The sequence below is a fragment of the Castanea sativa genome, chromosome 6 (assembly GCF_040712315.1).
Source record: "Castanea sativa cultivar Marrone di Chiusa Pesio chromosome 6, ASM4071231v1".
NCBI classification, from domain to species: Eukaryota; Viridiplantae; Streptophyta; class Magnoliopsida; order Fagales; family Fagaceae; genus Castanea; species Castanea sativa.
Window position 1 is genome coordinate 1,606,588 of NC_134018.1, and position 27,469 is coordinate 1,634,056.

Consider the following 27,469-nt stretch of genomic DNA (forward strand, 5'->3'; position numbering starts at 1 on the left):
TTCCTAATTGGTCCAATTAATCATACTTAAGTTTATTTTATTTTATTTTTTAGTTACTTTTTTCAGTGTTTTGTGTTGTAGGCAGAAAAAATAAGTTTGAGAAAGTTTGTTTAAAACTAAAAGAATAATTTCCAAATTTTATATTCTTTTTAATGATTCACAAAATGTTGTAAATAACTTTTATTAAAAAATAAATATTTTCATTACCTTGCCTTTTGAATTTTTGAGAAAAATTGTATTTTTTTTTCATTTTAGTAAGACAAAAATTATTAAATTTATGATTTATGATTGTTCCTATATTACATTTATGATTATTCTTAAAATAAATAAAAATATAATTACAAAATACATTACTCTTTATTAAATTAGTTAAATTGTATAAAAAATTAATAAAACCACCATAAAATAATTATCATGTGCAACGCGCAGGTTCGCGGCCAGTATATATAATACCTGACTACAAAAAATATTTTGTTACACTATAAAAATTTATACTTTAAAACATAATTTCAACTAACACATATTGAATTTTTAATAATGTACAATCTAATATATTAATTCAATAATTAACCAATAAAAAATAATTATATTCTATTTTCCCGCGCAATGTGTGGGTCTACGACTAGTAGAATATAAAATGTGGGTATTTTTTTTTTTTTGAGAAACTGTAGGTTCAAGTTTAATTTAAGATGTAAAATTTATTGTATTCTATCCATAAAAAAAAGAAGGTAAAATCTATTGTAATTAAAAACTTAAGTTAACATAAAAAAAAATTTTAAGTTTGAATCCTTCTTAGCCTAATGATGACGAGTACTTGTCATTTGTCAAGGAGTAGATGTTACAGGGTTCAAATCCTAATGTATTTATAGGCAAAGCCTAGGAGATTGAGAGGGAGCAAATGGCCCACCAAAAAAAAAAAAAACAAAAAAACAAAATTTAACTTATTAATGGATATATGCTGAAGTCACAACTTTTGAGTCATCATGATGAATGAGAATATTATTCCAATCAGCCAACATTTTGGGGTTTACACGCCGTGATACAATTTGAAGGAACAAGAAAGAGGCATAAGATACTGAAGGCAATCAAATAATCAAATCATCTTTATGTTTCTGTTTTCAATTTCAACTAGAACTAGGATTACATAATTATTGTGTCCAAGAGGAAAGACAAATTCTGTTCTTTCAACATAGAATACCGTAGGCTCTAGAAAATGAAAACATCTGAAAAATGGACCTACTTTTTATTTCTAGCTAGCAAGGTTCACAGCAATAGGACTCCTGACTGAGTGCTTGCCGTCTGACCAAATCATATCTCCAAATACATAGCCGGCTTTAGTGCCAATTTTGGAATAGTCGGGCGTAAAAATAACCTGGAAGGTCTTCTTTTCACCAGTTTTCTTGAACCTCAAAACACTAGGTTTAATAGTGACGAAAACTGCAAAGGGTTGCCTGACACGCACTTTGTATGTGCCTGGAGAACCAACATTAGTTACTGTTCTAGTAAGAGTCACCTTGCGTGCTTGGATGTTAGGAACTGCGATTGAAGGGTAGTTGAAGTCCTCTATACTGAAAGTATCGGGACAGGAATAAGGCTTCTGAGAAAATAATCGGATCAAGGTATCATTGTAGCCACGAGCACATAAGAAGTTCAAGTAATCTTCAGCGGTAGCGTCATAAACGAGTCCAGGGTCCATTGCACTGTTTGGGCGCACATGTCCTGAACCATAGGCCAATGGTGTCGCTTCGACAGAAGATGAGTCCAGAATTGGCTTTCTGGTGTTATCTCGGGTTTTTGCTGGAATTGAAAATGGAAATGGAGAGATTAGAGGTGGTGAACAAGAATGTGTGACAATTCTCTGACTTCACACTCACACTTCACAGCATGAAGGATTTGCAATATGAACTTAAAGAGAATGTTTACCTGTAGTCATGATTGCAGATTTGATAGCTGATGGACTCCAGTGAGGGTACCGTGTTTTGAGAAGGCCAACAATGCCAGCAACATGAGGACATGACATGGAAGTGCCAGAGAGTATAGAGTAAGGAAAAATGCGTTTGTCAGTATCTAATCCAGTGGGACTTACTGCTTCGGTGAAAGCAGCAAGTATGCTCACTCCTGGTGCAGTGATATCAGGCTGCAATTAACACAAAAAGTTAAGCACATAAGGGAATCTGCACATGATGTATACTTGAAACAAATGCAAAAAAAAAAAAAATAATAATAAATAGAAGAATGTTGAAGATTGAATTGCTTAGCAGACCTTGAGAATTGTTGGTTCAATGGTATTGGGTCCCCTAGACGAGAATGCAGCCATAAATGGTGCTGGCTTTACTCCTAATAGTGTCTTTACATCAGTAATGGAAGCAGTGGGGTTCCTATTACAATGAAATATCCATTCATAACAATTATAACTTGTTAGAAAATAATCTTGTGTCTAACTAGTTCAAAAATGACTGTAAGAAGTGAAAAAAATAAGTACTTGGTTCTGTTAAGGTAAGCAAATATGATTTGGCCATCAGTGTAGTTGATATGTGAAGCAGGTAGCACATGAGGATCAGCTACAAGATCATTCCCGTCAGTCACATTATTAGCTAATATCATACCTACAGCACCTGCCCTAAGACACTCAGTGCCCTTTTCAATTCTTCCATTCTCCCCTCGTAGACACAACACAACCTTGCCTTTCACCTTTTTGGGATCAAGAGTTTCGGGATAACAAAGTAGACTACCAGGAAAGATTGGCAAAAAAAAAAAAAAAAAAACTCAGTTTTATATGGTAGAGAATTGAAGAAAGGTAATCATACAATTGATATTACAAAATTATATTTGCGTTAGATTGAGGACATGGAGTGGTTGTGCTTACGCTAATGTGGTGGATGTGTTTGCAATATTGGCATTTGCAGCACTGATCAATGGATAGAACTTTCCACCTGGCACGCCTGAAGCTGAAACACTAATTCCCTACCAATGAAAATTAGGAATGTCACTACAATTGTTTTTCATGTTATGAATAAAGATAACTTATATATTTCTTGTCAAAAGTTGCATTTGGAAGAATTTTAAAAAATTCCTCGTTTTTCCTGAACTAGTTTATCAATAAGGCTCTCTTGAATATGCATTATATGGAAAAGAAAATGGTAGGATTGAACTCCCACCTTATCCAACTGCAATGCCAAAGGCAAAACACCTTAGTGTTAAGAATCATCTAATTGTTGCAGATTCAATGTAAGGGCATAGCTGAATAAGCAAACAGCTCAGAACTTGGCTAGCCACAACTCACTTACATGTTATATGCATACTGAAATTAATCCCTTGAATATTTTTATACATGGACTGTGAAAAATAAGATACACAATACCGTGATTTGCTTCTTGTTGCCAAGAGAAACATAGTTAGCAAAATTCCTGTCGGTTGTACTAGCCCCAACTGTGAAAATCCATGGAGACACATTTGTTACAGTCTGCAGAGTTGGTCCATCATTGCCAGCTGAGCAAACCACAGCAATATTATTCTTAACAGCATGGAAGGAACCTATCGATATCCCATCAGTGAAAAATTCATAGCCACCAGTGCCACCAATAGACATTGAGAGCACATCAACACCATCACTTATTGCAGCATCAACGGCAGCCATGATATCTGCATCATAGCACCCACCAGCGAACAAGGTTTCTGGCCAGCAGACCTTGTAGGCAGCCACACGGGCTCTTGGTGATCCACCTGATGCAGTGCCATTGCCAATGTTAAAAATACTAGTGTGGGGTACAAAGTTACCACCAGCGGTAGATAAGGTATGGGTGCCATGGCCCTCCACATCACGAGCAGAGTTAAGGGATTTATTAAGAGGAGCTCCGAATGCTGCAGCATAACCTTTGTTGAAGTACCGAACTCCGATCAACTTCCTGCATACATAACAATTAAAAACGGTGAAGCCGGGCCATATTCAAATGTGAACATATGAGAATAGAGAGCATATAAGGAATCCTTTCTTAGTAGAAATACAAGCAAATACCAGATTGAGTTAACAAGAAAGACTAGAGGGTCTATCTAATCATATTGCATTAGAAGCCATTCCACGTGGTTCTTTGCTTTGAAAATTTAGCCATTCCATGTGATTCTTTGCTTCGAAAATTTACTTAAGCATTTAAGACATGATAACTCCCATGAAGCTAATATGAACTCATTTCTGTTATTAAAATCGAAACTGTCTCTTTTTGGTTATCAACATAAGCTTCTTGATAGTAGTAATCACAAACTCTTTTCAATATGAACTCATTAAGGCAATACACACAATCGGATGAGGTATTTCCTATTCAAAATTTGTTAGAGAAAATTGGCACGAGTGGAGGGGAAAAAAAAACCTGTTGCAACGAACTCCATCTTTATAGCCAGGTTGACAGATGCCACGCCATTTGGCTGGGATGGGACCATACCCCGTATCTTGGAAGCTCTTTGATTCCGGCCAAGCACCTAGCACAATCCCATTGAAAAAGAGGGTACACCATAAAATGTCAAAACAAAATGGCAATTAACATGGGAAAATTTGCACAAATATTTTTTATATATACATGTGAACATATTGCATATATGGATAATTGAGATTTATTTCTTTGGTGACTCTTAACACTTGCAAATTGTTAATGATAACAAATATCAAGTTGCAAAGATAAGAATAAGTGAATGTGGATGACCTAAGCAATGGAGGAATTAATAGAGAGAGAGAATTACAACCATAATGCAAAAAGGTATATTTATTTTATATATATTAGCCGCAGACCCACGTGATGCGTGGGAATAAAAATATAATGTAATGAGGTGTAATATATAAAAAGTAACCATTACTTCAAGTATTGTCTATTTTCTAAAAAAAGATTTCTATAATTATTTTTTTTTAACTTTTTATCTCTACAAATATATCATTTTATTATTATTATTTTTTATGTTTGAATAATATTTATTTTAAGTTGATCACCATATTCTTTTAAGTTCTATTATAGTGTATTATATTTGCTTAATATACAACTAAACTATATAAATTTCAAATCTATTATTCAAATGTCTCTTAAAATTCCTATTTCCCAAAAACCTAGGTGTTAACTCAAACTAAAATTCAACCAAAACTATAAAAGGGTAAGAGAAAACTTTCTCATGGGATATTAAAAAAAACACATTGCCAAAACACATATAAAAAAAAACCATCGACAACCTTAATTAGAGTTATAAGAAAGGACAAAAATTCACCGAGAGAGAGAGAGAGAGAGAGAGAGTACTTACAGTTTTGTGTGAAAAAAATATGGATTGAATAGGACAACGATATCAAATTTATGTTAAATAAAATGAGTAGAAGAAGAGTCCAAAATATTTTAAAAAAATGAAGGAAATATAATGGTAAAGTAGTGGGGAGATAAAGAGGTAAAAAAGAAAGGAAAAAGTTGGAAGAAGTGTAACAGTGGGTCTGTGAACTTATAGGGAGAAGAAGTTTTTTTTTTTTTTTTGGGAAAGTAGGGGGAAGAAAAGTTTAAATAGAGAAAAGAAAATATAAAAAATAAATTAATGACATGGCTGGTAATGTGGCTCAACAGGAGCGTAGCAACAATAAATGCTACGCTTCAACTTTTAGTAATATATAGATATGGTACTATGGGTTGTTAAAAAAAAACATGCCATGAATCTCTAATATACATTTTTTTGTAACATGAGATCAGCACACAATCTGAAAAATATAAAATTGGGTTGGTCAAATCAACTAAGAAACATCATACGTTGGTTTGAAATATATCAAAATTGACCTGATAATTGATCAAATACAAAAAAAGAGTTTCAAGTCAAATATGTTCATGTCAAAGCAGTAATACAAAGCATATGGATTTCATTACAGCCAGCTTTAAGAGCTTGTACAAAGAAGTTAGTTGGGCTAGAAACATGCATGCAACATTTTCATATTTCTTCTCACTTTGTTAAAGGAAAAGCAATCAATCTTGAAGTAAGAGAATATAAGACTCACCGGTGTCAAGGGTTCCAATGACTACATCTTCACCAAACCTCCCTGCTTTCCATGCTGATGAAACAGGAATTTTTCCATTTTTAGTAAGCCCAAGAAATTCCCATGACCGGGTTGTGTGCAGTTTTCTTGGTAGGTTTGGGAAGACTGATATTACTTTTGGATCCTCTGCAAGTGAAAACACAGTCATTGTCAGATATAGTCCCAACTGCCATAAATTTAGCTTGCAGCAGGGACCGAAACAGAGGAAAACAGAGCCATCAATATAAAAATCCAGAGAACTGAATTAGATTGTATTCCTCACTTGCAATCTCTGCTGCTTCTTTCTCATCAAGCATTGCAGCAAAACCATTTATATGTCTTGTATAAGAGTAAATGATTGCATCCTTTGCCTTCACAGTACTGTGCAAGAAATTTATAAATAACAAAGTTGTCATTTTTATTCAACATTGACCAAAAAGAAAAAAGATAGGAACATAAGTTATACAGGACTCCTGTTATCAAATTTTATACCTTCCTACGAATGATGCAAGCATGTCTAAATGAGAATTCGTCACACTGTCAAGGTCTTGCAATGAAACATCAGGTAGATGCGAATGTGCTCCCATGTACACAACATAAGACTGCACCAAGATGTAAAAATTAAGGCCATTGATGAAACAGTTATAGAAATCTAGATCAATACTGGTAATGGCATACATTAAGAACTTGAAATTTTATTCACATGCATAAAATATCAAAACCTTTTCATGAAAACAAAAATGCTGTTACCTTTTTAGCGCCATTGGTGGTGGTATGCAACAGAAAGAAAACAACAAGGGATAAGAGAAGTGAGGGGAGAAAAGAAAGGGCCATTTTTTTTTTCCTATCAACTCTCTCTATTCACAAAACTAGAGAATAAAGTTTTGTGAATAGATATAGTAAAGAGACTCTGCTTTCTTCTGCTTTTATAACTCTGTTTTGCTCTGTCTTTAGATGATACAGATAATCGGTTATCCTTCAATAACGGAAAGTAGCATGGCTTTGCCATTTCCAGACGATAATCTTTCAATTGAATATAGTCAATTTATATACAGTGGCTTTGCGATTCTATTTTATTCAAGTACCAAATTTTTTTTTTTTTTTTTGGGTCCAAAAATGACACGTACAGTTGTTACATTGTTGGAAATGATGTGTTTGTGTTCTCAAAATAAGAAAAAAGTGTGTCTGAGTTTTGTTGTCTAATTCTTTGGTCTCAAAATGGAGTAGGAAGAGAAAAGAAAATTTATTTTGTGTCTGTTGCTAAAAATGGAACAAGTTGACCTCCTATTGCAGTATTACCTACTGCATTTTTGAACTATTATTCAAACGGGTTATCCACATTTAGATTACGGCAAATATGAGGTACTCAACATATCATTCAAATTCACAACTAGGTTCAAAGGGTTGGTTTCAACTATGAACTTCATCATTGAAGAGCCTCTGGTTGGTTCAACATCTGTGTACATCTACCTGCTAACTTTTACCTTTATCTACAATACTTCTATTGTTCAACATCTATTTACGTTATAATTTTTTATATTAAATTTCCTTTATGATTTTTTATTTTATTTTATCTAAATAATTATATATAGTTAATGGACAAACCTATTAATGTACTCCATTACTATTCATTTGTTTTAAATGCAAATATTTGAATATTCAGCTACTTAAATTGATTTCAACTTTTCATTTCATTCTTTCTAATTTTAAGTATTTGTTAAAATTGAATAATTCATTATATTTAGAGAGTTTCTTTGGGATCCGCTTATTTTGCTGAAATTGAAATTTTTTTGCTGAAAGTACTATAAATAAAGGTAAAAGTGAGCTAAAATAGTACAATGGAACCCATGAATTATACCAAAAAATGCAGTGGGACCCATGAATAATAGCAAAAAAAAACTAAATAGTAAAACAAGCTGGCAACTTTCATCAACGCCCAATGCACACTTGGTAGATATATGCACATGTTTACTATTCATTACAAACGGTACTATTCATTGATGCAAATGTTTAACTATATTAAGCTATTTAAATTGATTTCAACCTTTTGTTTTCTTCTTTTTAATTTCAAGTAATTGAATATTTAAAATTTTCATCTCTTCCTTTCCTCACACTATATTAATACTAAAAAGTTGGATGATTTAGTGTAGGTATATCTAAATCATAATTGCTCTTGACCTCTATTCTGGTGGTTGCCTGCATAATAGTTCAATGTAAGGATTAGATTGATAGTGTTGTTCTTTTTTATTATTATTGTTTTTTTTTTTTTAAAATTTTGTTACTACCTCTTTTGTTTTGTGGGTCATATATGAGTTTTTATGTATTTAGAGAGGGTATTTGTATTGATATATGATTGTTTGTTTCTATGTTTAAAATTGATTTGGGTTTTTTTTTATTTTTTTATTTTTATTTTTATTTTTTTTTTATAAATGTTTGAGACGGTAACATTCTTGGTTTATATTGTGTAACACATGTGATACAGTTTTAGTAGTATCTATGTGATAGAGTTTTAGTAGTTAGAAAATTGAGTGATAGAGTTTTAGTAGTATCCGTACCTATAGAAATTCAATTGAATGATGTAATGCGTGCCTATAGAAATTCAATTTCCTAATGTATTTTAGTAGTTAGCAAATTAAATTATAGAGTTTAAAATTCAATACTATACTCAGAACATGATACTTCTCCTTTTTTCTTGGTTTCCTCATTTAAGTGAATCCCTCCTTCATCATTGAAATCGATTTAAAATGACTTTTATTAGCTTTGATTGTACTCATGGCTATATCATGAAAGATTGTTTTTTGATATAATCTTTTTATTGTAATTATTGTCATTTTTTTGGTAGTTGAATCAAAATAAGATTATGCTAGATCTGCATAATTAGTAGTTGTTGCATCTTCATCATTATCACAACTTTAAGATAGAGATTACCCTCATCAACAGTTGTTGCGTCTTCTTCATTGCCAAACTTGATCATCTTGACAAACCTTTTATTTATAAGATTGTACCACATGTATTTATTTACTTATGGATTCTATTTGATTGTAAGATTTTTATGTCTTTTGATATAAATTGACTAGCTGGTTTGCTAGCCAAACAACTTGCTTCTTCAGTTTTTTTCTTTTAATCTTTTACTTTGCCTCCAACACTATTGTAATTGGTTGTCTCTTTAATGGTATGTTCTGTCTCCATTGCTATATATATATATATATATATATATATTGTTTTGTAGGATCCAAGCAAGAAAGAGTTTAATATGCTTGCTGTGTTATTCTCTCAAATTTTTTACAGCATGAACAACTTACAGTATTGAAGTAATTACTAAATATTTTATATTAATAGTTATTTGTTAATAGGTGTTTGACAACTTTAGAATATGAAAAGTTTTAGGTTAAATGGGTAACAACTTTGACTCTGTTATTTTTTTCTTTCTAAATTACTAATAGTGATTTATCATGTGAAATTGGTAGTTTATTTGTATATTAATCAGCTACAATATAGTAATGTTATTTATTTATTTCTAATTTGTGAGGTTTAATTCAAATAATGTTGAATAAGTCCTCTGAAATCAAATTCAATACAAAAGAAATTCTGTTAGGCACTCTGTAAGGCTAAGGGGAGCTTGAAGATATTACTCCCTCTGTCCCACTTTGTTTGTCCTCTATTCCATTTTTGGATGTCTCAAAATATTGTCTTGTTTCTAAAAATAAAAGTTATTACTTTACTAATGTTCTTATTATACCCCTACTTTATTTTCAAAACTATTTGAAAAGAAAACTAACTAATATTTTAAAAAATCAATCTAATTGGGGCAACTTTTTAGTTGCCTCATTAAGAATAACTCTTTTTTTTTTTTTAAAAAAAAAGCTGATAATTTGTTTAGGGGTAGTTTTTTAAACTTATACATTTTTATAAGGTAAACAAGACAATAAATGATGTTCCCTTAAAAAGTTTGACCTTTCAAACAGGACAAATAAAGTGAGATGGAGGGAGTATAAGTTTTGGCCTCATATAATATACTTATGTAGTGAGCTTCGGTTGCTACAAGTAGTATTATAGTAACTTAGATATGCAACTCTAGATGTAACACAAACAGTTAAGGATAACAACATTCACTAATATTTGTCTTTTAATTTAAATGGTATTTTGCATAATTGCTTTGCATTCATTAGATTTCATTTTCAGTAATTTTCCTGTGCAACGCAAGGGTAAGCGATTAGTATATATAATACCTGACTATAATATATATATATATTTGAGAGATAATTACAACATGTTGTTAGTCCTGCAGCTCGAATCCTTTCCTCCTAGACTCCCAAGTACTTTGTGCATGGGGAAGTGCCAATTCAGCTTATAAGGGCTTTGGCACAAAATATATTTTGTTACACTATAAAAATTTCTAATTTAAAACATAATTTCAAATAACACATATTGAATTATTAATAATGTACAATCTAATATATTAATTTAATAATTATCCAACAAAAAATAATCATATTATATTTTCCCCCGCTCAACGCGCGGGTCTACGACTAGTAGAATATAAAATGTCGGTATTTTTTTTTTTTTTTTTGAGAAACTATAGGTTCTAGTTTAATTTAATAGGTAAAATCTATTGTATTCTATCCACAAAATAAAAAGGTAAAATCTCTTGTAATTAAAAACTTAAGTTAACATTAAAAAAAACTTTAAGTTTGAATCCTTCTTAGCCTAATGATGATGAGTACTTGTCATTTGTCAAGGAGTAGATGTTACAGGGTTCAAATCCTATCGTATTCATAGGCAAAGCTTAGGAGATTGAGAGGGAGCAAATGGCCCACCCAAAAAAAAAAAAAAAGTTTTTAATGGAAATATGCTGAAGTCACAACTTTATGAGTCATCATGATGAATGAGAATATTATTCCAATAAGCCCACATTTTGGGGTTTACACGCGGTGATGCAATTTTAAGGAACAAGAAAGAGGCATTAGATACTGAAGGCAATCAAAAAATCAAATCATCTTTATGTTTCTGTTATAATTTTCAACTAAAACTAGGATTACATAATTATTGTGTCCAAGAGGAAAGACGAATTCTGTTCTTTCAACATAGAATACCGTAGGCTCTAGCAAATGAAAACATCTAAAAAATGGACCTACTTGTCATTTCTAGCTAGCAAAGTTCACAGCAATAGGACTCCTGACTGAGTGCTTGCCGTCTGACCAAATCATATCTCCAAATACATAGCCGGCTCCAGTGCCAATTTTGGAATAGTCGGGCGTAAAAATAACCTGGAAGGTCTTCTTTTCACCAGTTTTCTTGAACCTCAAAACACTAGGTTTAATAGTGACGAAAACTGCAAAGGGTTGCCTGACACGCACTTTGTATGTGCCTGGAGAACCGACATTAGTTACTGTTCTAGTAAGATTAACCTTGTGTCCTTGGAAGTTAGGAACTGCGATTGAAGGGTAGTTGAAGTCCTCTATACTGAAAGTTTTGGGACAGGAATAAGGCTTCTGAGAAAATAATCGGATCAAGGTATCATTGTAGCCACGAGCACATAAGAAGTTCAAGTAATCTTCAGCGGTAGCGTCATAAACGAGTCCAGGGTCCATTGCACTGTTTGGGTCCACATGTCCTGAACCATAGGCCAATGGTGTCGCTTCGTCAGTGGATGAGTCTAGAATTGGCTTCCTGGTGTTATCTTGGGTTTTTGCTGGAATTGAAAGGAAATGGAGAGATTAGAGGTGGTGAACAAGAATGTGTGACAATTCTCTGACTTCACACTCACACTTCACAGCATGAAGGATTTGTAATATGAACTTAAAGAGAATGTTTACCTGTAGTCATGATTGCAGATTTGATAGCTGATGGACTCCAGTGAGGGTACCGTGTTTTGAGAAGGCCAACAATGCCAGCAACATGAGGACATGACATGGAAGTGCCAGACAGTATAGAGTAAGGAAAAACGCGTTTGTCATTATCTAATCCAGTGGGACTTACTGCTTCGGTGAAAGCAGCAAGTATGCTCACTCCTGGTGCCGTGATATCAGGCTGCAATTAACACAAAAAGTTAAGCACATAAGAGAATCTACACATGATGTATACTTGAAAAAAATGCCAAAAAAGAAAAGAAAAAAGAAGAATGTTGAAGATTGAATTGCTTAGCAGACCTTGAGAATTGTTGGCTCAATGGTATTGGGTCCCCTAGACGAGAATGCAGCCATAAATGGTGCTGGCTTTACTCCTAATAGTGTCTTTACATCAGTAATGGAAGCAGTGGGGTTCCTATTACAAAGAAATATCCATTCATAACAATTATAACTTGTTAGAAAATAATCTTGTGTCTAACTAGTTCAAAAATGACTGTAAGAAGTGAAAAAGAAAAGTACTTGTTTCTGTTAAGGTAAGCAAATATGATTTGGCCATCAGTGTAGTTGATATGTGAAGCAGGTAGCACATGAGGATCAGCTACAAGATCATTCCCATCAGTCACATTATTAGCCAATATCATACCTACAGCACCTGCCCTAAGACACTCAGTGCCCTTTTCAATTCTTTCATTCTCCCCTCGTAGACACAACACAACCTTGCCTTTCACCTTTTTGGGATCAAGAGTTTCAGGATAACAAAGTAGACTACCAGGAAAAAAAAAAAAAACTCAGTTTTTTATGGTAGAGAATTGAAGAAAGGTAATCATACAATTTGATATTACAAAATTATAATTGCGTTAGATTGAGGACATGGAATGGTTGTGCTTACGCTGATGTGGTGGATACGTTTGCAATATTGGCATTGGCAGCACTGATCAATGGATAGAACTTTCCACCTGGCACGCCTGAAGCTGCAAGACTTATTCCCTAACAATGAAAATTAGGAATGTCACTACAACTCTTTTCATGTAATGAACAAGGAGAACTTATATAGTTCTTGTCAAAAGTTGCATTTGGAGGAAATTTAAAAAAATTCCTGGTCTTTCCAGAACTAGTTTATCAATAATGCTCTCTTGAGTATGCATTATATGGAAAAAAAAAAAATGGTAGGATTGAACTCCCACCTTATCCAACTGCAATGCCAAAGGCAAAGCACCTTAGTGTTAAGAATCATCTAATTGTTGCAGATTCAATGTAAGGGCATAGCTGAATAAGCAAATAGCTCAGAACTTGGCTAGCCACAACTCACTTTCGTGTTATATGCATACTGAAATTAATCCCTTGAATATTTTTATACATGGACTGTGAAAAATAAGATACACAATACCGTGATTTGCTTCTTGTTGCCAAGAGAAACATAGTTAGCAAAATTCCTGTCTGTTGTACTAGCCCCAACTGTGAAAATCCATGGAGACACATTTGTTACAGTCGTCAGAGTTGGTCCATCATTGCCAGCTGAGCAAACCACAGCAATATTTTTCTTAACAGCATGGAAGGAACCTATCGATATCCCATCAGTGAAAAATTCATAGCCACCAGTGCCACCAATAGACATTGAGAGCACATCAACACCATCACTTATTGCAGCATCAACGGCAGCCATGATATCTGCATCATAGCACCCGCCAGCAGTCTCGATTTGTGGCCAGCAGACCTTGTAGGCAGCCACACGGGCTCTTGGTGATCCACCTGATGCAGTGCCATTGCCAATGTTAAAAATACTAGTGTGGGGTACAAAGTTACCACCAGCGGTAGATAAGGTATGGGTGCCATGGCCCTCCACATCACGAGCAGAGTTAAGGGATTTATTAAGAGGAGCTCCGAATGCTGCAGCATAACCTTTGTTGAAGTACCGAACTCCAATCAACTTCCTGCATACATAACAATTAAAAACGGTGAAGCCGGGCCATATTCAAATGTGGACATATGAGAATAGAGAGCATATAAGGAATCCTTTCTTAGTAGAAATACAAGCAAATACCAGATTGAGTTAACAAGAAAGACTAGAGGGTCTATCTAATCATATTGCATTAGAAGCCATTCCACGTGGTTCTTTGCTTTGAAAATTTAGCCATTCCATGTGATTGTTTGCTTCGAAAATTTACTTAAGCATTTGAGACATGATAATTCCCATGAAGCTAATATGAACTCATTTCTGTTATTAAAATCGAAACTCTCTTTTTGGTTATCAACATAAGCTTCTTGATAGTAGTAATCACAAACTCTTTTAAATATGAACTCATTAAGGCAATACACACAATCGGATGAGGTATTTCCTATTCAAAATTTGTTAGAGAGAATTGGCACGAGTGGAGGGGAAAAAACAACCTGTTGCAACGAACTCCATCTTTATAGCCAGGTTGACAGATGCCACGCCATTTGGCTGGGATGGGACCATACCCCGTATCTTGGAAGCTCTTTGATTCCGGCCAAGCACCTAGCACAATCCCATTGAAAAAGAGGGTACACCATAAAATGTCAAAACAAAATGGCAATTAACATGGGAAAATTTGCACAAATATTTTTTATATATACATGTGAACATATTGCATATATGGATAATTGAGATTTATTTCTTTGGTGACTCTAACACTTGCAAATTGTTAATGATAACAAATATCAAGTTGCAAAGATAAGAATAAGTGAATGTGGATGACCTAAGCAATGGAGGAATTAATAGAGAGAGAGTTACAACCATAATACAAAAAGGTATATTTATTTTATATATACTAGCCGCAGACCCATGCGATGCGTGGGAATATAAATATTTTGTAATGTGATGTAATGTATAAAAAGTAACCATTACTTCAAGTTTGTCTATTTTTTAAAAATGATTTCGATAATTATTTAATTTAACTTTTTATCTCTACATATATATCATTTTTTTATGTTTGATTAATATTTTTTTTAAGGTGATCACCATATTCTTTTAAGTTCTATTATAGTGTATTATATTTGCTTAATATAAAACTAAACTGTATAAGTTTCAAATTTATTATTCAAATTTCTCATCTCTTAAGGAATAAGGAAATTATCATAATAATCAAAACTCACTATAAAATTACAATGTTATTTTAGCCAAAATTAAGATAAAACTAAAGGAATAAATAATAGGCTTTATGTTAATTTATTACTCAAACAATTAGTAGACATATTCAAATTCCTATTTCCAAAAAACCTAGATATTAACTCAAACTAAAATTCAACCAAAACTATAAAAGGGTAAGAGAAGACTTTCTGATGGGACGTTAAAAAAAAAAACACAATACCAAAACGCATATTAAAAAAATCCATTGACAACCTTAATTAGAGTTATAAGAAAGAACAAAAATTCACCCAGAGAGAGAGAGAGAGAGAGAGAGAGAGAGAGAGAGAGAGAGAGAGAGAGAGAGAGAGAGAGAGAGAGAGAGAGAGAGAGAGAGAGAGAGTACTCACAATTTTGTGTGAGAAAAATATGGATTGAATGAGACAATGATATCGAATTTATATTAAATAAAATGAGTAGAAGAAGTGTCAAAATATTTATAAAAAAATGAAGGAAATATAACGGTAAAGTAGTGGGGAGATAAAGAGGTAAAAAGGAAAGGAAAAAGTTGTAAGAAGTGTAACAGTGGGTATGTGAACTTATAGGGAGAAGAAGATTTTTTTTTTTTTTTTTTTGGGAAGGTAAGGGGAAGAAAAGTTTAACTAGAGAAAAGAAAATATAAAAAATAAATTAATGACATGACTGTTAATGTGGCTCAACAGGAGCATAGCAATAATAAATACTACGCTTCAGCTATTAGTAATATATAGATAGATATGGTACTATGGGTTGTTAAAAAAAACATGCCATGAATCTCTAATATACATTTTTTTGTAACATGAGATCAGCACACAATCTGAAAAATATAAAATTGGGTTGGTCAAATCAACTAAGAAGCATCATACGTTGGTTTGAAATATATCAGAATTGACCTGATAATTGATCAAATACAAAAAAAGAGTGTCGAGTCAAATATGTTCATGTCAAAGCAGTAATACAAAGCATATGGATTTCATTAGAGCCAACTTTAAGGGCTTGTACAAAGAAGTTAGTTGGGCTAGAAACATGCATGCAACATTTTCATATTTCTTCTCACTTTGTTAAAGGAAAAGCAATCAGTCTTGAAGTAAGAGAATATAAGACTCACCGGTGTCAAGGGTTCCAATGACTACATCTTCACCAAACCTCCCTGCTTTCCATGCTGATGAAATAGGAATTTTTCCATTTTTAGTAAGCCCAAGAAATTCCCATGACCGGGTTGTGTGCAGTTTTCTTGGTACGTTTGGGAAGATTGATATTACTTTTGGATCCTCTGCAAGTGAAAACACAGTCATTGTCCGATATAGTCCCAACTGCCATAAATTTAGCTTGCAGCAGGGACCGAAACAGAGGAAAACAGAGCCATCAATATAAAAATCCAGAGAACTGAATTAGATTGTATTCCTCACTTGCAATCTCTGCTGCTTCTTTCTCATCAAGCATTGCAGCAAAACCATTGATATGTCTTGTATAAGAGTAAATGATTGCATCCTTAGCCTTCACAGTACTGTGCATGACATTTATAAATAACAAAGTTGTCATTTTTATTCGACATTGACCAAGAAGAAAAAAATAAGAGGAACATAAGTTATACAGGACACCTGTTATCAAATTTTATACCTTCCTACGAATGATGCAAGCAAGTCTAAATGAGAATTCGTCACACTGTCAAGGTCTTGCAATGAAACATCAGGTAGATGCGAATGTGCTCCCATGTACACAACATAAGACTGCACCAAGATGTAAAAATTAAGGCCATTGTTGAAACAGTTTTAGAAATCTAGATCAATACTGGTAATGACATACATTAAGAACTTGAAATTTTATTCACATGCATAAAATATCAAAACCTTTTCATGAAAATAAAAATGCTGTTACCTTTTTGGCGCCATTGGTGGTGGTATGCAACAGAAAGAACACAATAAGGGATAAGAGAAGTGAGGGGAGAAAAGAAAAGACCATTTTTTTTTCCTATCAACTCTCTCTAGTCACAAAACTAAAGAATAAAGTTTTGTGAATAGATATAGTCAAGAGACTCTGCTTTCTTCTGCTTTTATAACTCTGTTTTGCTCTATCTTTAGATGATATAGATAATTGGTTATCCTTCAATAATGGAAAGTAGCATGGCTTTGCCATTTCCAGACGATAATCTTTCAATTGAATAGTCAATTTACACAGAGTGGCTTTGCGATTCTAATTTATTCAAGTACCAAATTCTTTTTTTTTTTGGTCCAAAAATGACACGTACGGTTGTTACATTGTTGGAAATGATGTGTTTGTGTTCTCAAAATAAGAAAAAAGCGTGTCTGAGTTTTGTTGTCTAATTCTTTGGCCTCAAAATGGAGGAGAAAGAGAAAAGAAAATTTCTTTTGTGTCTGTTGCCAAAAATGGAACAAGTTGACCTCCTATTACAATATTACCTACTGCCTTTTTGAACTATTATTCAAGCGGGTTATCCACATTTAGATTACGGCAAATACGAGGTACTCAACATATAATTCAAATTCACAACTAGGTTCAAAGGGTTGGTTTCAACTATGAACTTCATCGTTGAAGAGCCTCGGGTTGGTTCAACATCTATGTACATCTACTAGCTAACTTTTACCTTTATCGATAATACTTTCATTGTTCAACATCTATATACGTTATAATTTTTTTTTAAAAATTTCCTTTATGATTTTTTATTTTATTTTATTTTATATAAAATAATTAAATATAGTTAATGGATAAACCTATTAATGCACTCCATTACTATTCATTTGTTTTAAATGCAAATATTTGAATATTCAGCTACTTAAATTGATTTCAATTTTTCATTTCCTTCTTCCTATTTTCAAGTAATTGTTAAAATTGAATAATTCATTATATTTAGAGAGTCTCTTTGGGATCCACTTATTTTGCTGAAATTAAAATTTTTTTGCTGAAAGTACTATAGATAAAGAGAAAAGTTAGCTAAAATAGTATAATAGAACCCATGAATTATACCAAAAAATGTAGTGGGACCCATGAATAATAACAAAAATAAACTAAATAGTAAAATAAGCTGGCAACTTTCATCAATGCCCAACGCATACTTGGTAGATATATGCACATATTTGCTATTCATTACAAACGTACTATTCATTGATGCAAATGTTTAACTATATTAAGCTATTTAAATTGATTTCAACCTTTTGTTTTCTTCTTTTTAATTTCAAGTAATTGAAGATTTAAAATTTTCATCTCTTCAACTCCTTCATCTCTTCCTTTCCTCACACTATATTAATACTGAAAAGTTGGATGATTTAGTGTAGGTATATCTAAATCATAATTGCTCTTGACCTCTATTCTTGTGGCTTCCTGCATAATAGTTCAATGTAAGTATTAGATTGATAGTGTTGTTCTTTTTTATTATTATTATTTTTTTTAAAATTTTGTTACTACCTCTTTTGTTTTGTGGGTCATATATGAGTTTTTATGTATTTAGGTTGGATATTTGTATTGATATATGATTGTTTGTTTCTATGTTTAAAATTGATTTGGTTTTTTTTTTTTAAATGTTTGAGACGGTAACATTTTTGGTTAATATTGTGTAACACGTGTGATACTGTTTTAGTAGTATCCATGTGATAGAATTTTAGTAGCTAGAAAATTGAATGATAGAGTTTTAGTAATATCCATGCCCACAGAAATTCAATTGAATGATGTAATGCGTGCCTATAGAAATTCAATTTCCTAATGTATTTTAGTAGTTAGCAAATTGAATTATAGAGTTTAAAATTCAATACTATACTCAGAATATGATACTTCTCCTTTTTTCTTGGTCTCCTCATTTAAGTGAATCCCTCCTTCATCATTGAAATCGATTTAAAATGACTTTTATTAGCTTCGATTGTACTCATGGCTATATCATGAAAGATTGTTTTTTGATATAATCGTTTTATGGTAATTATCGTCATTTTTTTGGTAGTTGAATCAAAACAAGATTATGCTAGATTTGCATAATTAGTAGTTATTGCATCTTCATTATTATCACAAGCTTAAGATAGAGATTACCCTCATCAATAGCTGTTACGTCTTCTTCATTGCCAAACTTGATCATCTTAACAAACCCTTTATTTATAAGATTGTACCACATGTATTTATTTACTTATGGATTCTGTTTGATTGTAAGATTTTTATGTCTTTTGATATAAATTGACTAGCTGGTATGCTAGCCAAACAGCTTGCTTCTTCCGTTTTTTTTTTTTTTTTAATCTTTTACTTTGCCTCCAACACTATCGTAATTGGTTGTCTCTTTAATGGTATGTTCTGTCTCCATCGCTATATATCTATATATATATATATATATATATATATATATATATATTGTTTTTTAGGATCCACGCAAGAAAGAGTTTAAGATGTTTGCTGTGTTATTCTCTCAAATTTTTTACAACATAAACAACTTACAATATTGAAGTAATTACTGAATATTTTTATATCAATAGTTATTTGTTAATGAGTGTTTAACAACTTTAGAATATGAAAAGTTTTAGGTTAAATGGGTAACAACTTTAACTTTGTTAATTTTTGCTTTCTAAATTACTAATAGTGATTTATCATGCGAAATTGGTAGTTTATTTGTATATTAATCAGCTACAATGTTGTAATGTTATTTATTTATTTATTTTCTAATTTGTGAGGTTTAATTCAAATAATGTTGAATAAGTCCTTTGAAATCGAATTCAATACAAAAGAAATTTTGTTAGGAACTCTGTAAGGGTAAGGGGAGCTTGAAGAGATTACTCCCTCAGTCCCACTTTGTTTGTCCTTTATTCCATTTTTGGATGTCCCAAAATATTGTCTTATTTCTAAAAAGTTGTTAGTTTAATAATGTTCCTATTATACCCCTACTTTATTTTCAAAACTATTTGAAAAGAAAACTAACCAATATTTTAAAAAAATCAATCTAATTGGAGAACTTTTTAGTTGCCTCATTAAGAATAACTTTTTTTAAAAAAGCTGATAAATTTATTTAAGGGTAGTTTCTTAAACTTATACATTTTTATAAGGCAAACAAGACAATAAATGATATTTCCTTAAAAAGTTTGACTTTTCAAATAAGACAAATAAAGTGGGACGGAGGGAGTATAAGTTTTGGCCTCATATAATGTACTTATGTTGTGAGCTTTGGTTGCTACAAGTAGTATTATAGTAACTTAGATATGCAACTCTAGATGTAACACAAACAGCTAAGGATAACGACATTCACTAATATTTGTCTTTTAATTTAAATGGTATTTTGCGTAATGAGTCCAAATATTCTGTCCTACTTTTCTTGCTCCACTCTATACTCCACAAATAAAAACTTGTCACGTATTCACCTAATTAATTAAATACTATCATTATTCACTTATTAATGCTACTGTTATTAATTAATGCTACTTTTATTAATTAATAGTAGTATTTAATTAATTAGGTGAACACGTGACAAGTTTTTATTGGTGGAGTATAGAGTGGAGCAGCAAAAATGGAACAGAAGATTTGGACTCTTGCATAATTGCTTTGTATTCATTAGATTTCATTTTCAGTAATTTTCATGTGCATCGCAAGGGTTAGCAACTAGTATATATAATACATGACTACAAAATATATATTTGAGAGATAATTACAACATGCTACTAACCCTGCAGCTCGATCCATTTTCCTCTCAGACCTCCAAGCACTTTGTGCATGGGGAGGTGCCAATTCAGCTATAAGGGCTTTGGCACAAACTATATTTTGTTACACTATAAAAATTTCTAATTTAAAACATAATTTCAAATAACACATATTGAATTTTTAATAATGTACAATCTAATATATTAATTTAATAATTATCCAATAAAAAATAATCATATTATATTTTCTCGCTCAGCGCGCGGGTCTACGACTAGTAGAATATAAAATGAGGTTTTTTTTTTTTGAGAAACTGTAGGTTCTAGTTTAATTTAATAGGTAAAATCTATTGTATTCTATCCACAAAATAAAAAGGTAAAAATCTATTGTAATTAAAAACTTAAGTTAACATTAAAAAAAACTTTAAGTTTGAATCCTTCTTAGCCTAATGATGATGAGTACTTGTCATTTGTCGAGGAGTAGATGTTACAGGGTTCAAATCCTATCGTATTCATAGGCAAAGCCTAGGAGATTGAGAGGGAGCAAATGGCCCACCCCAAAAAAAAAAAAAAAAAAAAATTTAATGGAAATATGCTGAAGTCACAACTTTATGAGTCATCATGATGAATGAGAATATTATTCCAATAAGCCCACATTTTGGGGTTTACACGCGGTGATACAATTTGAAGGAACAAGAAAGAGGCATAAGATACTGAAGGCAATCAAAAAATTAAATCTTCTTTATGTTTCTGTTTTCATTTTCAACTAGAACTAGGATTACATAATTATTGTGTCCAAGAGGAAAGACGAATTCTGTTCTTTCAACATAGAATGTCGTAGGCTCTAGAAAATGAAAACATCTGAAAAATGGACCTACTTTTCATTTCTAGCTAGCAAGGTTCACAGCAATAGGACTCCTGACTGAGTGCTTGCCGTCTGACCAAATCATATCTCCAAATACATAGCCGGCTTTAGTGCCTATTTTGGCATAATTGGGTGTAATAATAACCTGGAAGGTCTTCTTTTCACCAGTTGTCTTGAACTCCAAAACACTAGGTTTAATAGTGACGAAAACTGCAAAGGGTTGCCTGACACGCACTTTGTATGTGCCTGGAGAACCAACATTAGTTACTGTTCTAGTAAGAGTCAACTTGCGTGCTTGGATGTTAGGAACTGCGATTGAAGGGTAGTTGAAGTCCTCTATACTGAAAGTATCGGGACATGAATAAGGCTTCTGAGAAAATAATCGGATCAAGGTATCATTGTAGCCACGAGCACATAAGAAGTTCAAGTAATCTTCAGCGGTAGCGTCATAAACGAGTCCAGGGTCCATTGCACTGTTTGGGTGCACATGTCCTGAACCATAGGCAAATGGTGTCGCTTTGGCAATGGATGAGTCCAGAATTGACTTCCTGGTGTTATCTCGAGTTTTTGCTGGAATTGAAAATGGAAATGGAGAGATTAGAGGTGGTGAACAAGAATGTGTGACACTTCTCTGACTTCACAGCATGAGGGATTTGCAATATGAACTTAAAGAGAAAACGTTTACCTGTAGTCATGATTGCAGATTTGATAGCTGATGGACTCCAGAGAGGGTACCGTGTTTTGAGAAGGCCAACAATGCCAGCAACATGAGGACATGACATGGAAGTGCCAGAGAGTATAGAGTAAGGAAACCGGCGTTTGTCGTTATCTAATCCAGTGGGACTTACTGCTTCGGTGAAAGCAGCAAGTATGCTCACTCCTGGTCCAGTGATATCAGGCTGCAATTAACACAAAAGTTAAGTACATGAGAGAATCTGCACATGATGTATACTTGAAAATAATACCAAAAAAAAAGTTGAAGATTGAATTGCTTAGCAGACCTTGAGAATTGTTGGCTCAATGTTACTGGGTCCCCTAGATGAGAATGCAGCCAAAAATGGTGCTGGCTTTACTCCTAATAGTGTCTTTACATCAGTAATGGAAGCAGTGGGGTTCCTATTACAAAGAAATATCCATTCATAACAATTTTAACTTGTTAGAAAATAATCTTGTGTCTCACTAGTTCAAAAATGACGGTAAGAAGTGAAAAAGATAAGTACTTGGTACTGTTAAGGTAAGCAAATATGATTTGGCCATCAGTGTAGTTGATATGTGCAGCAGGTAGCACATGAGGATCAGCTGAAAGATCATTCCCATCAGTCACATTATTAGCCAATATCATACCTACAGCACCTGCCCTAAGACACTCACTGCCCTTTTCAATTCTTGCATTCTCCCCTCGTACACACAACACAATCTTGCCTTTCACCTTTATGGGATCAAGACTTCCAGGAAAGCAAAGCGGACTACCAGAAAAGATTGGGAAAAAAAAACTCAGTTTTATATGGTAGAGAATTGAAGAAAGGTAATCATACAATTTGGCATTACAAAATTATATTTGCGTTAGATTGAGGACATGGAATGGCTGTGCTTACGCTGATGTGGTGGATACGTTTGCAATATTGGCATTTGCAGCACTGATCAGTGGATAGAACTTTCCGCCTGGCACGCCTGAAGCTGAAAGACTTATTCCCTAACAGTGAAAATTAGGAATGTCACTACAACTGTTTTCATGTAATGAACAAGTATAACTTATATATTTCTTGCGAAACGTTGCATTTGGAGGAAATTTTAAAAATTTCCTGGTCTTTTCCAGAACTAGTTTATCAATAATGCTCTCTTGAATATGCATTATATCAAAAAAAAAAATGGGAGGGTTGAACTCCCACCTATTCCAACTGCAATGCCGAAGGCAAAGCACCTTAGTATTAAGAATCATTTAATTGTTGCAGATTCAATGAAAGGGCATAGCTGAATAAGAGAACAGCTCAGAACTTAGCTAGCCACAACTCAATTTCGTGTTATATGCATACTGAAACTAAGATACACAATACCTTGAATTGCTTCTTGTCGCCAAGAGAAACATAGTTAGCAAAATTCCTGTCTGTTGTACTAGCTCCAACTGTTAAAATCCATGGAGCCACATTTGTTACAGTCTCCGGAGTTGGTCCATCATTGCCTGCTGAGCAAACCACAGCAATATTATTCTTAACAGCATGGAAGGAACTTATTGATACCCCATCCCTGAAAAATTCAGTGCCACCAGTGCCACCAATAGACACTGAGAGCACATCAACACCATCACTTATTGCAGCATCAACGGCAGCCATGATATCTGCATCATAACACCCGCCAGCAGTATCGGTTTCTGGCCAGCAGACCTTGTAGGCAGCCACACGGGCTCTTGGTGATCCACCCGATGCAGTGCCATTGCCAATGTTAAGAATACTAGTGTGGGGTACAAAGTTACCACCAGCGGTAGATAAGGTATGGGTGCCATGGCCCTCCAGATCACGAGCAGAGTTAAGGGATTCGTTAAGAGGAGCTCCTAATGCTGCAGCATAACCTTTGTTGAAGTACCGAACTCCAATCAACTTCCTGCATACATAACAATTAAAAACGGTGAAGCCAGGCCATATTCAAATGTGAAAATATGAGAATAGAGAGCATATAAGGAAGCTTTTCAAAATTTATAGACTCATTTCTGTTATCAAAATCAAAATTCTGTCTCTTTTCGGCTATCAATGTAAACTACTTGATAGTAATCATAGACTCTTTCAATATGAACTCATTTAGGCAATACACAATCGGATGAGGTATTTCCAATTCAAAATTTGTTAGAGAAAATTGGCATGAGTGGAGGGAAAAAAGAAGACCTGTTGCAACGAACTCCATCTTCATGGCCAGGTTGACAGATGCCACGCCATTTGGCTGGGACAGGACCAAACCCCGTATCTTGGAAGCTCTTTGATTCCGGCCAAGCACCTAGCACAATCCCATTGAAAAAGGAGGGTGCACCATAAAATGTCAAAACAAAATAGCAATTAACATAGGAAAATTTGCACAAATATTTTTTATGTATACATGTGAACATAATACAAAAGGTATATTATATATATAAGGTACTATGGGTTGTTAAAAAACAAACATGCCATGAATCTCTAATATACATTATTTGTAACATGAGATCAGCACAATACAATCTGAAAAATATAAAATTGGGTAGGTTAAATCAACTAAGAAACATCACGCGTTGGTTTGAAATATATCAAAATTGACCTGATAATTGATCTAATAAAAAAAAGTTATGAGTCAAATATGTTCATGTCAAAGCATTAATACAAAGCATATTGTTTTCATTATAGCCAACTTTAAGGGCTTGTACAAAGAAGTTAGTTGGACTAGAAACATGCATGCAACATTTTCATATTTCTTCACAATTGTTGAAAGGAAAAGCAATTAATCTTGTAGTAAAAGAGAATATAAGACTCACCGGTGTCAAGGGTTCCAATGATTACATCTTCACCAAACCTCCCTGCTTTCCATGCTGATGAAACAGGAATTTGTCCATTTTTAGTGAGCCCAAGAAATTCCCATGACCGGGTTGTGTGCAGTTTTCTTGGTAGGTTTGGGAAGACTGATATTACTTTTGGATCCTCTGCAAGTGAAAACAGTCATTGTCAGATATAGTCCCCACTGCCATAAATTTAGCTTGCAGCAGGGACCGAAACAGAGGAATACAGAGCCATCAATATAAAAATCCAGAGAACTGAATTGGATTGTATTCCTCACTTGCAATGTCTGCTGCTTCTTTCTCATCAAGCATTGCAGCAAAACCATTGATATGTCTTGTATAAGAGTAAATGATTGCATCCTTAGCCTTCACAGTACTGTGCAAGAAATTTATAAATAACAAAGTTGTCATTTTTATTCAACATTGACCAAAAAGAAAAAAGAAAGAGGAACATATGTTACACAGAACACCTGTTATCAAATTTTATACCTTCCTACAAATGATCCAAGCAAGTCTAAATGAGAATTCGTCACACTATCAAGTTCTTGCAATGAAGCATCAAATAGATGCGATTGCGCTCCCATGTACACAACATAAGACTGCACCAAGATGTAAAAATTAAGGCCATTGATGAAACAGTTATAGAAATCTATCGAATACCCAGATCAATACTGGTAATGACATACATTTAGAACTTGAAATTTTATTCACATGCATAAAATATCAAAACCTTTTCATGAAAACAAAAAACAAATGACAACATTGATCAGAAACCAAAATGTTGTTACCTTTTTAGTGCCATTGGTGGTGGTATGTAGCAGAAAGAAAACAAGAAGGGATACAAGAAGTGAGGGTAGGAAAGAAAGCGTCATTTTTATGTTTTATTTTTTTTATATAAACTCTCTCTAGTCACAAAACCAAAGATTAAAATTTTGTGAATAGAGATAGTAAGGAGACTCTGCTTTTCTCTGCTATCATAATTCTGTTTTTCTGTGTCTTTGGATGATACAGATAATTGGCCATCCTTCAATAACGGAAAGTAGTATGGTTTGTCCATTTCAAGAGGATAACTTTTCAATTGGATATAGTCAATTTACAGAATGGCTTTGCGATTCTTTATTATTCAAATACCAAAGTAGTATGATTTTGCTGTGTCATGTAAATGTACCATTAGTCTAACCCGCGGTAAAAATGGAACAAGTTGACCTCCTATAACCTACTGCCATTTTAAACTATTTTTCAAATGGGTTTTCAACATTCCAAGATTAGATTATAGCAAATATGAGGTACACCACATTTCATTCAAATTTACAACTGGGTTCAGAGAGTTGGTTTCAAAGAGTTGGTTTCAACTGTGAACTTCATCATCGAAGAGCCTCGGGTTGGTTCAACATAGGACATAAAATGTGGGTTACAGTTTTTTTTTTTTGTTGAGAAACTGTAGGTTCAAGTTTAGTTTAACAGGCAAAATCTGTTGCATTCTATCCACAAAATAAAAAGGTAAAATCTATTGTAATTAAAAACTTAAGTTAATATAAAATAAAATAAAAAACTTTAAGTTTGAATCCTTCTTAGCCTAATGATGATGAGTAATTGTCATTTGTCATGGAGTAGATGTTACTGGATTCAAATCCTATTGTATCCATGGGCAAAGCCAAAGAGATCGAGAGGGAGCAAATGGTTCATCCAAAAAAAGAAATTTTATTTTAAGACCACAACATTTATTACACATTTATTACGCTTTCACTTTCACATGAACCTATCACTCATAATTAGCTAAGACAATCGTGGTAAAGTGTGTAGAATAATTTGTTGTCCTAGAATTATTGAAAAAATAAATAAGAAGCTAGTTTGTAGCCCATAGTTTTACCCCTCCTTTATTGTTAATTAAAAATTGGTTTTTTTTTTCCTCTTTTTTGTTGTTGTTCATGTATTAATTATTTTCTCATTCTTATAAGAAATACATTCATAAAAAGAAAGAAAATATTTCATATTTTATCGATGTCTTTTTAAGATTTAACGCTTACAAAAATATAATGAGTATAGGGAAGGGAAAAAAGAAGAAGGAACATATTGAAGTTAAAATTTTAATCTTCGACCATATATATTATTGTTATCTTCCAATAGATTACCAACCTATTTTACATCGTAGTGTTCATACTCCTATTATTTTGGGTAGACCTTTTCTTGCCACAGCTAATGCTCTAATTAATTGCAGGAATGAAAGAATGCAACTCACTTTTGGTTCCATGACTTTAGAACTAAACATATTTCATGTGGCTAAACAACCACACGAGGATGATGACTGTATTTATGTGAACCTCATTGGGGTGGTGGTTCAAGAAGAGTTTAATAAGAATTGTTTTTCTGATCCTCTTAAAACTCTTCTCAATAATTCTATTGGTTCTTCTGATTTAGAATGTGATATTCATGTATATGAAATTTTTCTTTGTTGGATTCCTCACAGGTTTTGG

The 27,469-nt window shown here is 33.1% G+C and overlaps 3 protein-coding genes across 3 annotated transcripts; all 3 read right to left on the minus strand.

The window, feature by feature from the left end:
- Positions 1–1,249: 1,249 nt before the first annotated feature.
- On the minus strand, positions 1,250–6,859 carry LOC142638132 (subtilisin-like protease SBT5.4). Its single transcript, XM_075812133.1, has 11 exons — positions 6,776–6,859; positions 6,518–6,627; positions 6,309–6,406; positions 6,008–6,172; positions 4,365–4,473; positions 3,362–3,905; positions 2,867–2,964; positions 2,483–2,728; positions 2,264–2,378; positions 1,924–2,137; positions 1,250–1,797 (listed from the first exon to the last, which is right to left on the minus strand). Exons 1-11 carry the CDS (start codon positions 6,857–6,859, stop codon positions 1,250–1,252), a joined length of 2,331 nt encoding a protein of 776 aa, XP_075668248.1.
- Positions 6,860–11,169: 4,310 nt separating this feature from the next.
- Positions 11,170–16,960, minus strand: LOC142638550 (subtilisin-like protease SBT5.4). Its single transcript, XM_075812575.1, has 11 exons — positions 16,877–16,960; positions 16,619–16,728; positions 16,408–16,505; positions 16,107–16,271; positions 14,263–14,371; positions 13,262–13,805; positions 12,764–12,861; positions 12,394–12,639; positions 12,175–12,289; positions 11,842–12,055; positions 11,170–11,717 (listed from the first exon to the last, which is right to left on the minus strand). The coding sequence occupies exons 1-11, from the start codon at positions 16,958–16,960 to the stop codon at positions 11,170–11,172; spliced, it is 2,331 nt and encodes a 776-aa protein (XP_075668690.1).
- Positions 16,961–21,415: 4,455 nt separating this feature from the next.
- On the minus strand, positions 21,416–25,867 carry LOC142638133 (subtilisin-like protease SBT5.4). The gene is made up of 11 exons (XM_075812134.1): positions 25,784–25,867; positions 25,485–25,594; positions 25,274–25,371; positions 24,975–25,139; positions 24,358–24,466; positions 23,536–24,079; positions 23,077–23,174; positions 22,702–22,947; positions 22,483–22,597; positions 22,167–22,380; positions 21,416–22,051 (listed from the first exon to the last, which is right to left on the minus strand). Exons 1-11 carry the CDS (start codon positions 25,865–25,867, stop codon positions 21,504–21,506), a joined length of 2,331 nt encoding a protein of 776 aa, XP_075668249.1. The 3' UTR covers positions 21,416–21,503.
- Positions 25,868–27,469: the final 1,602 nt, after the last annotated feature.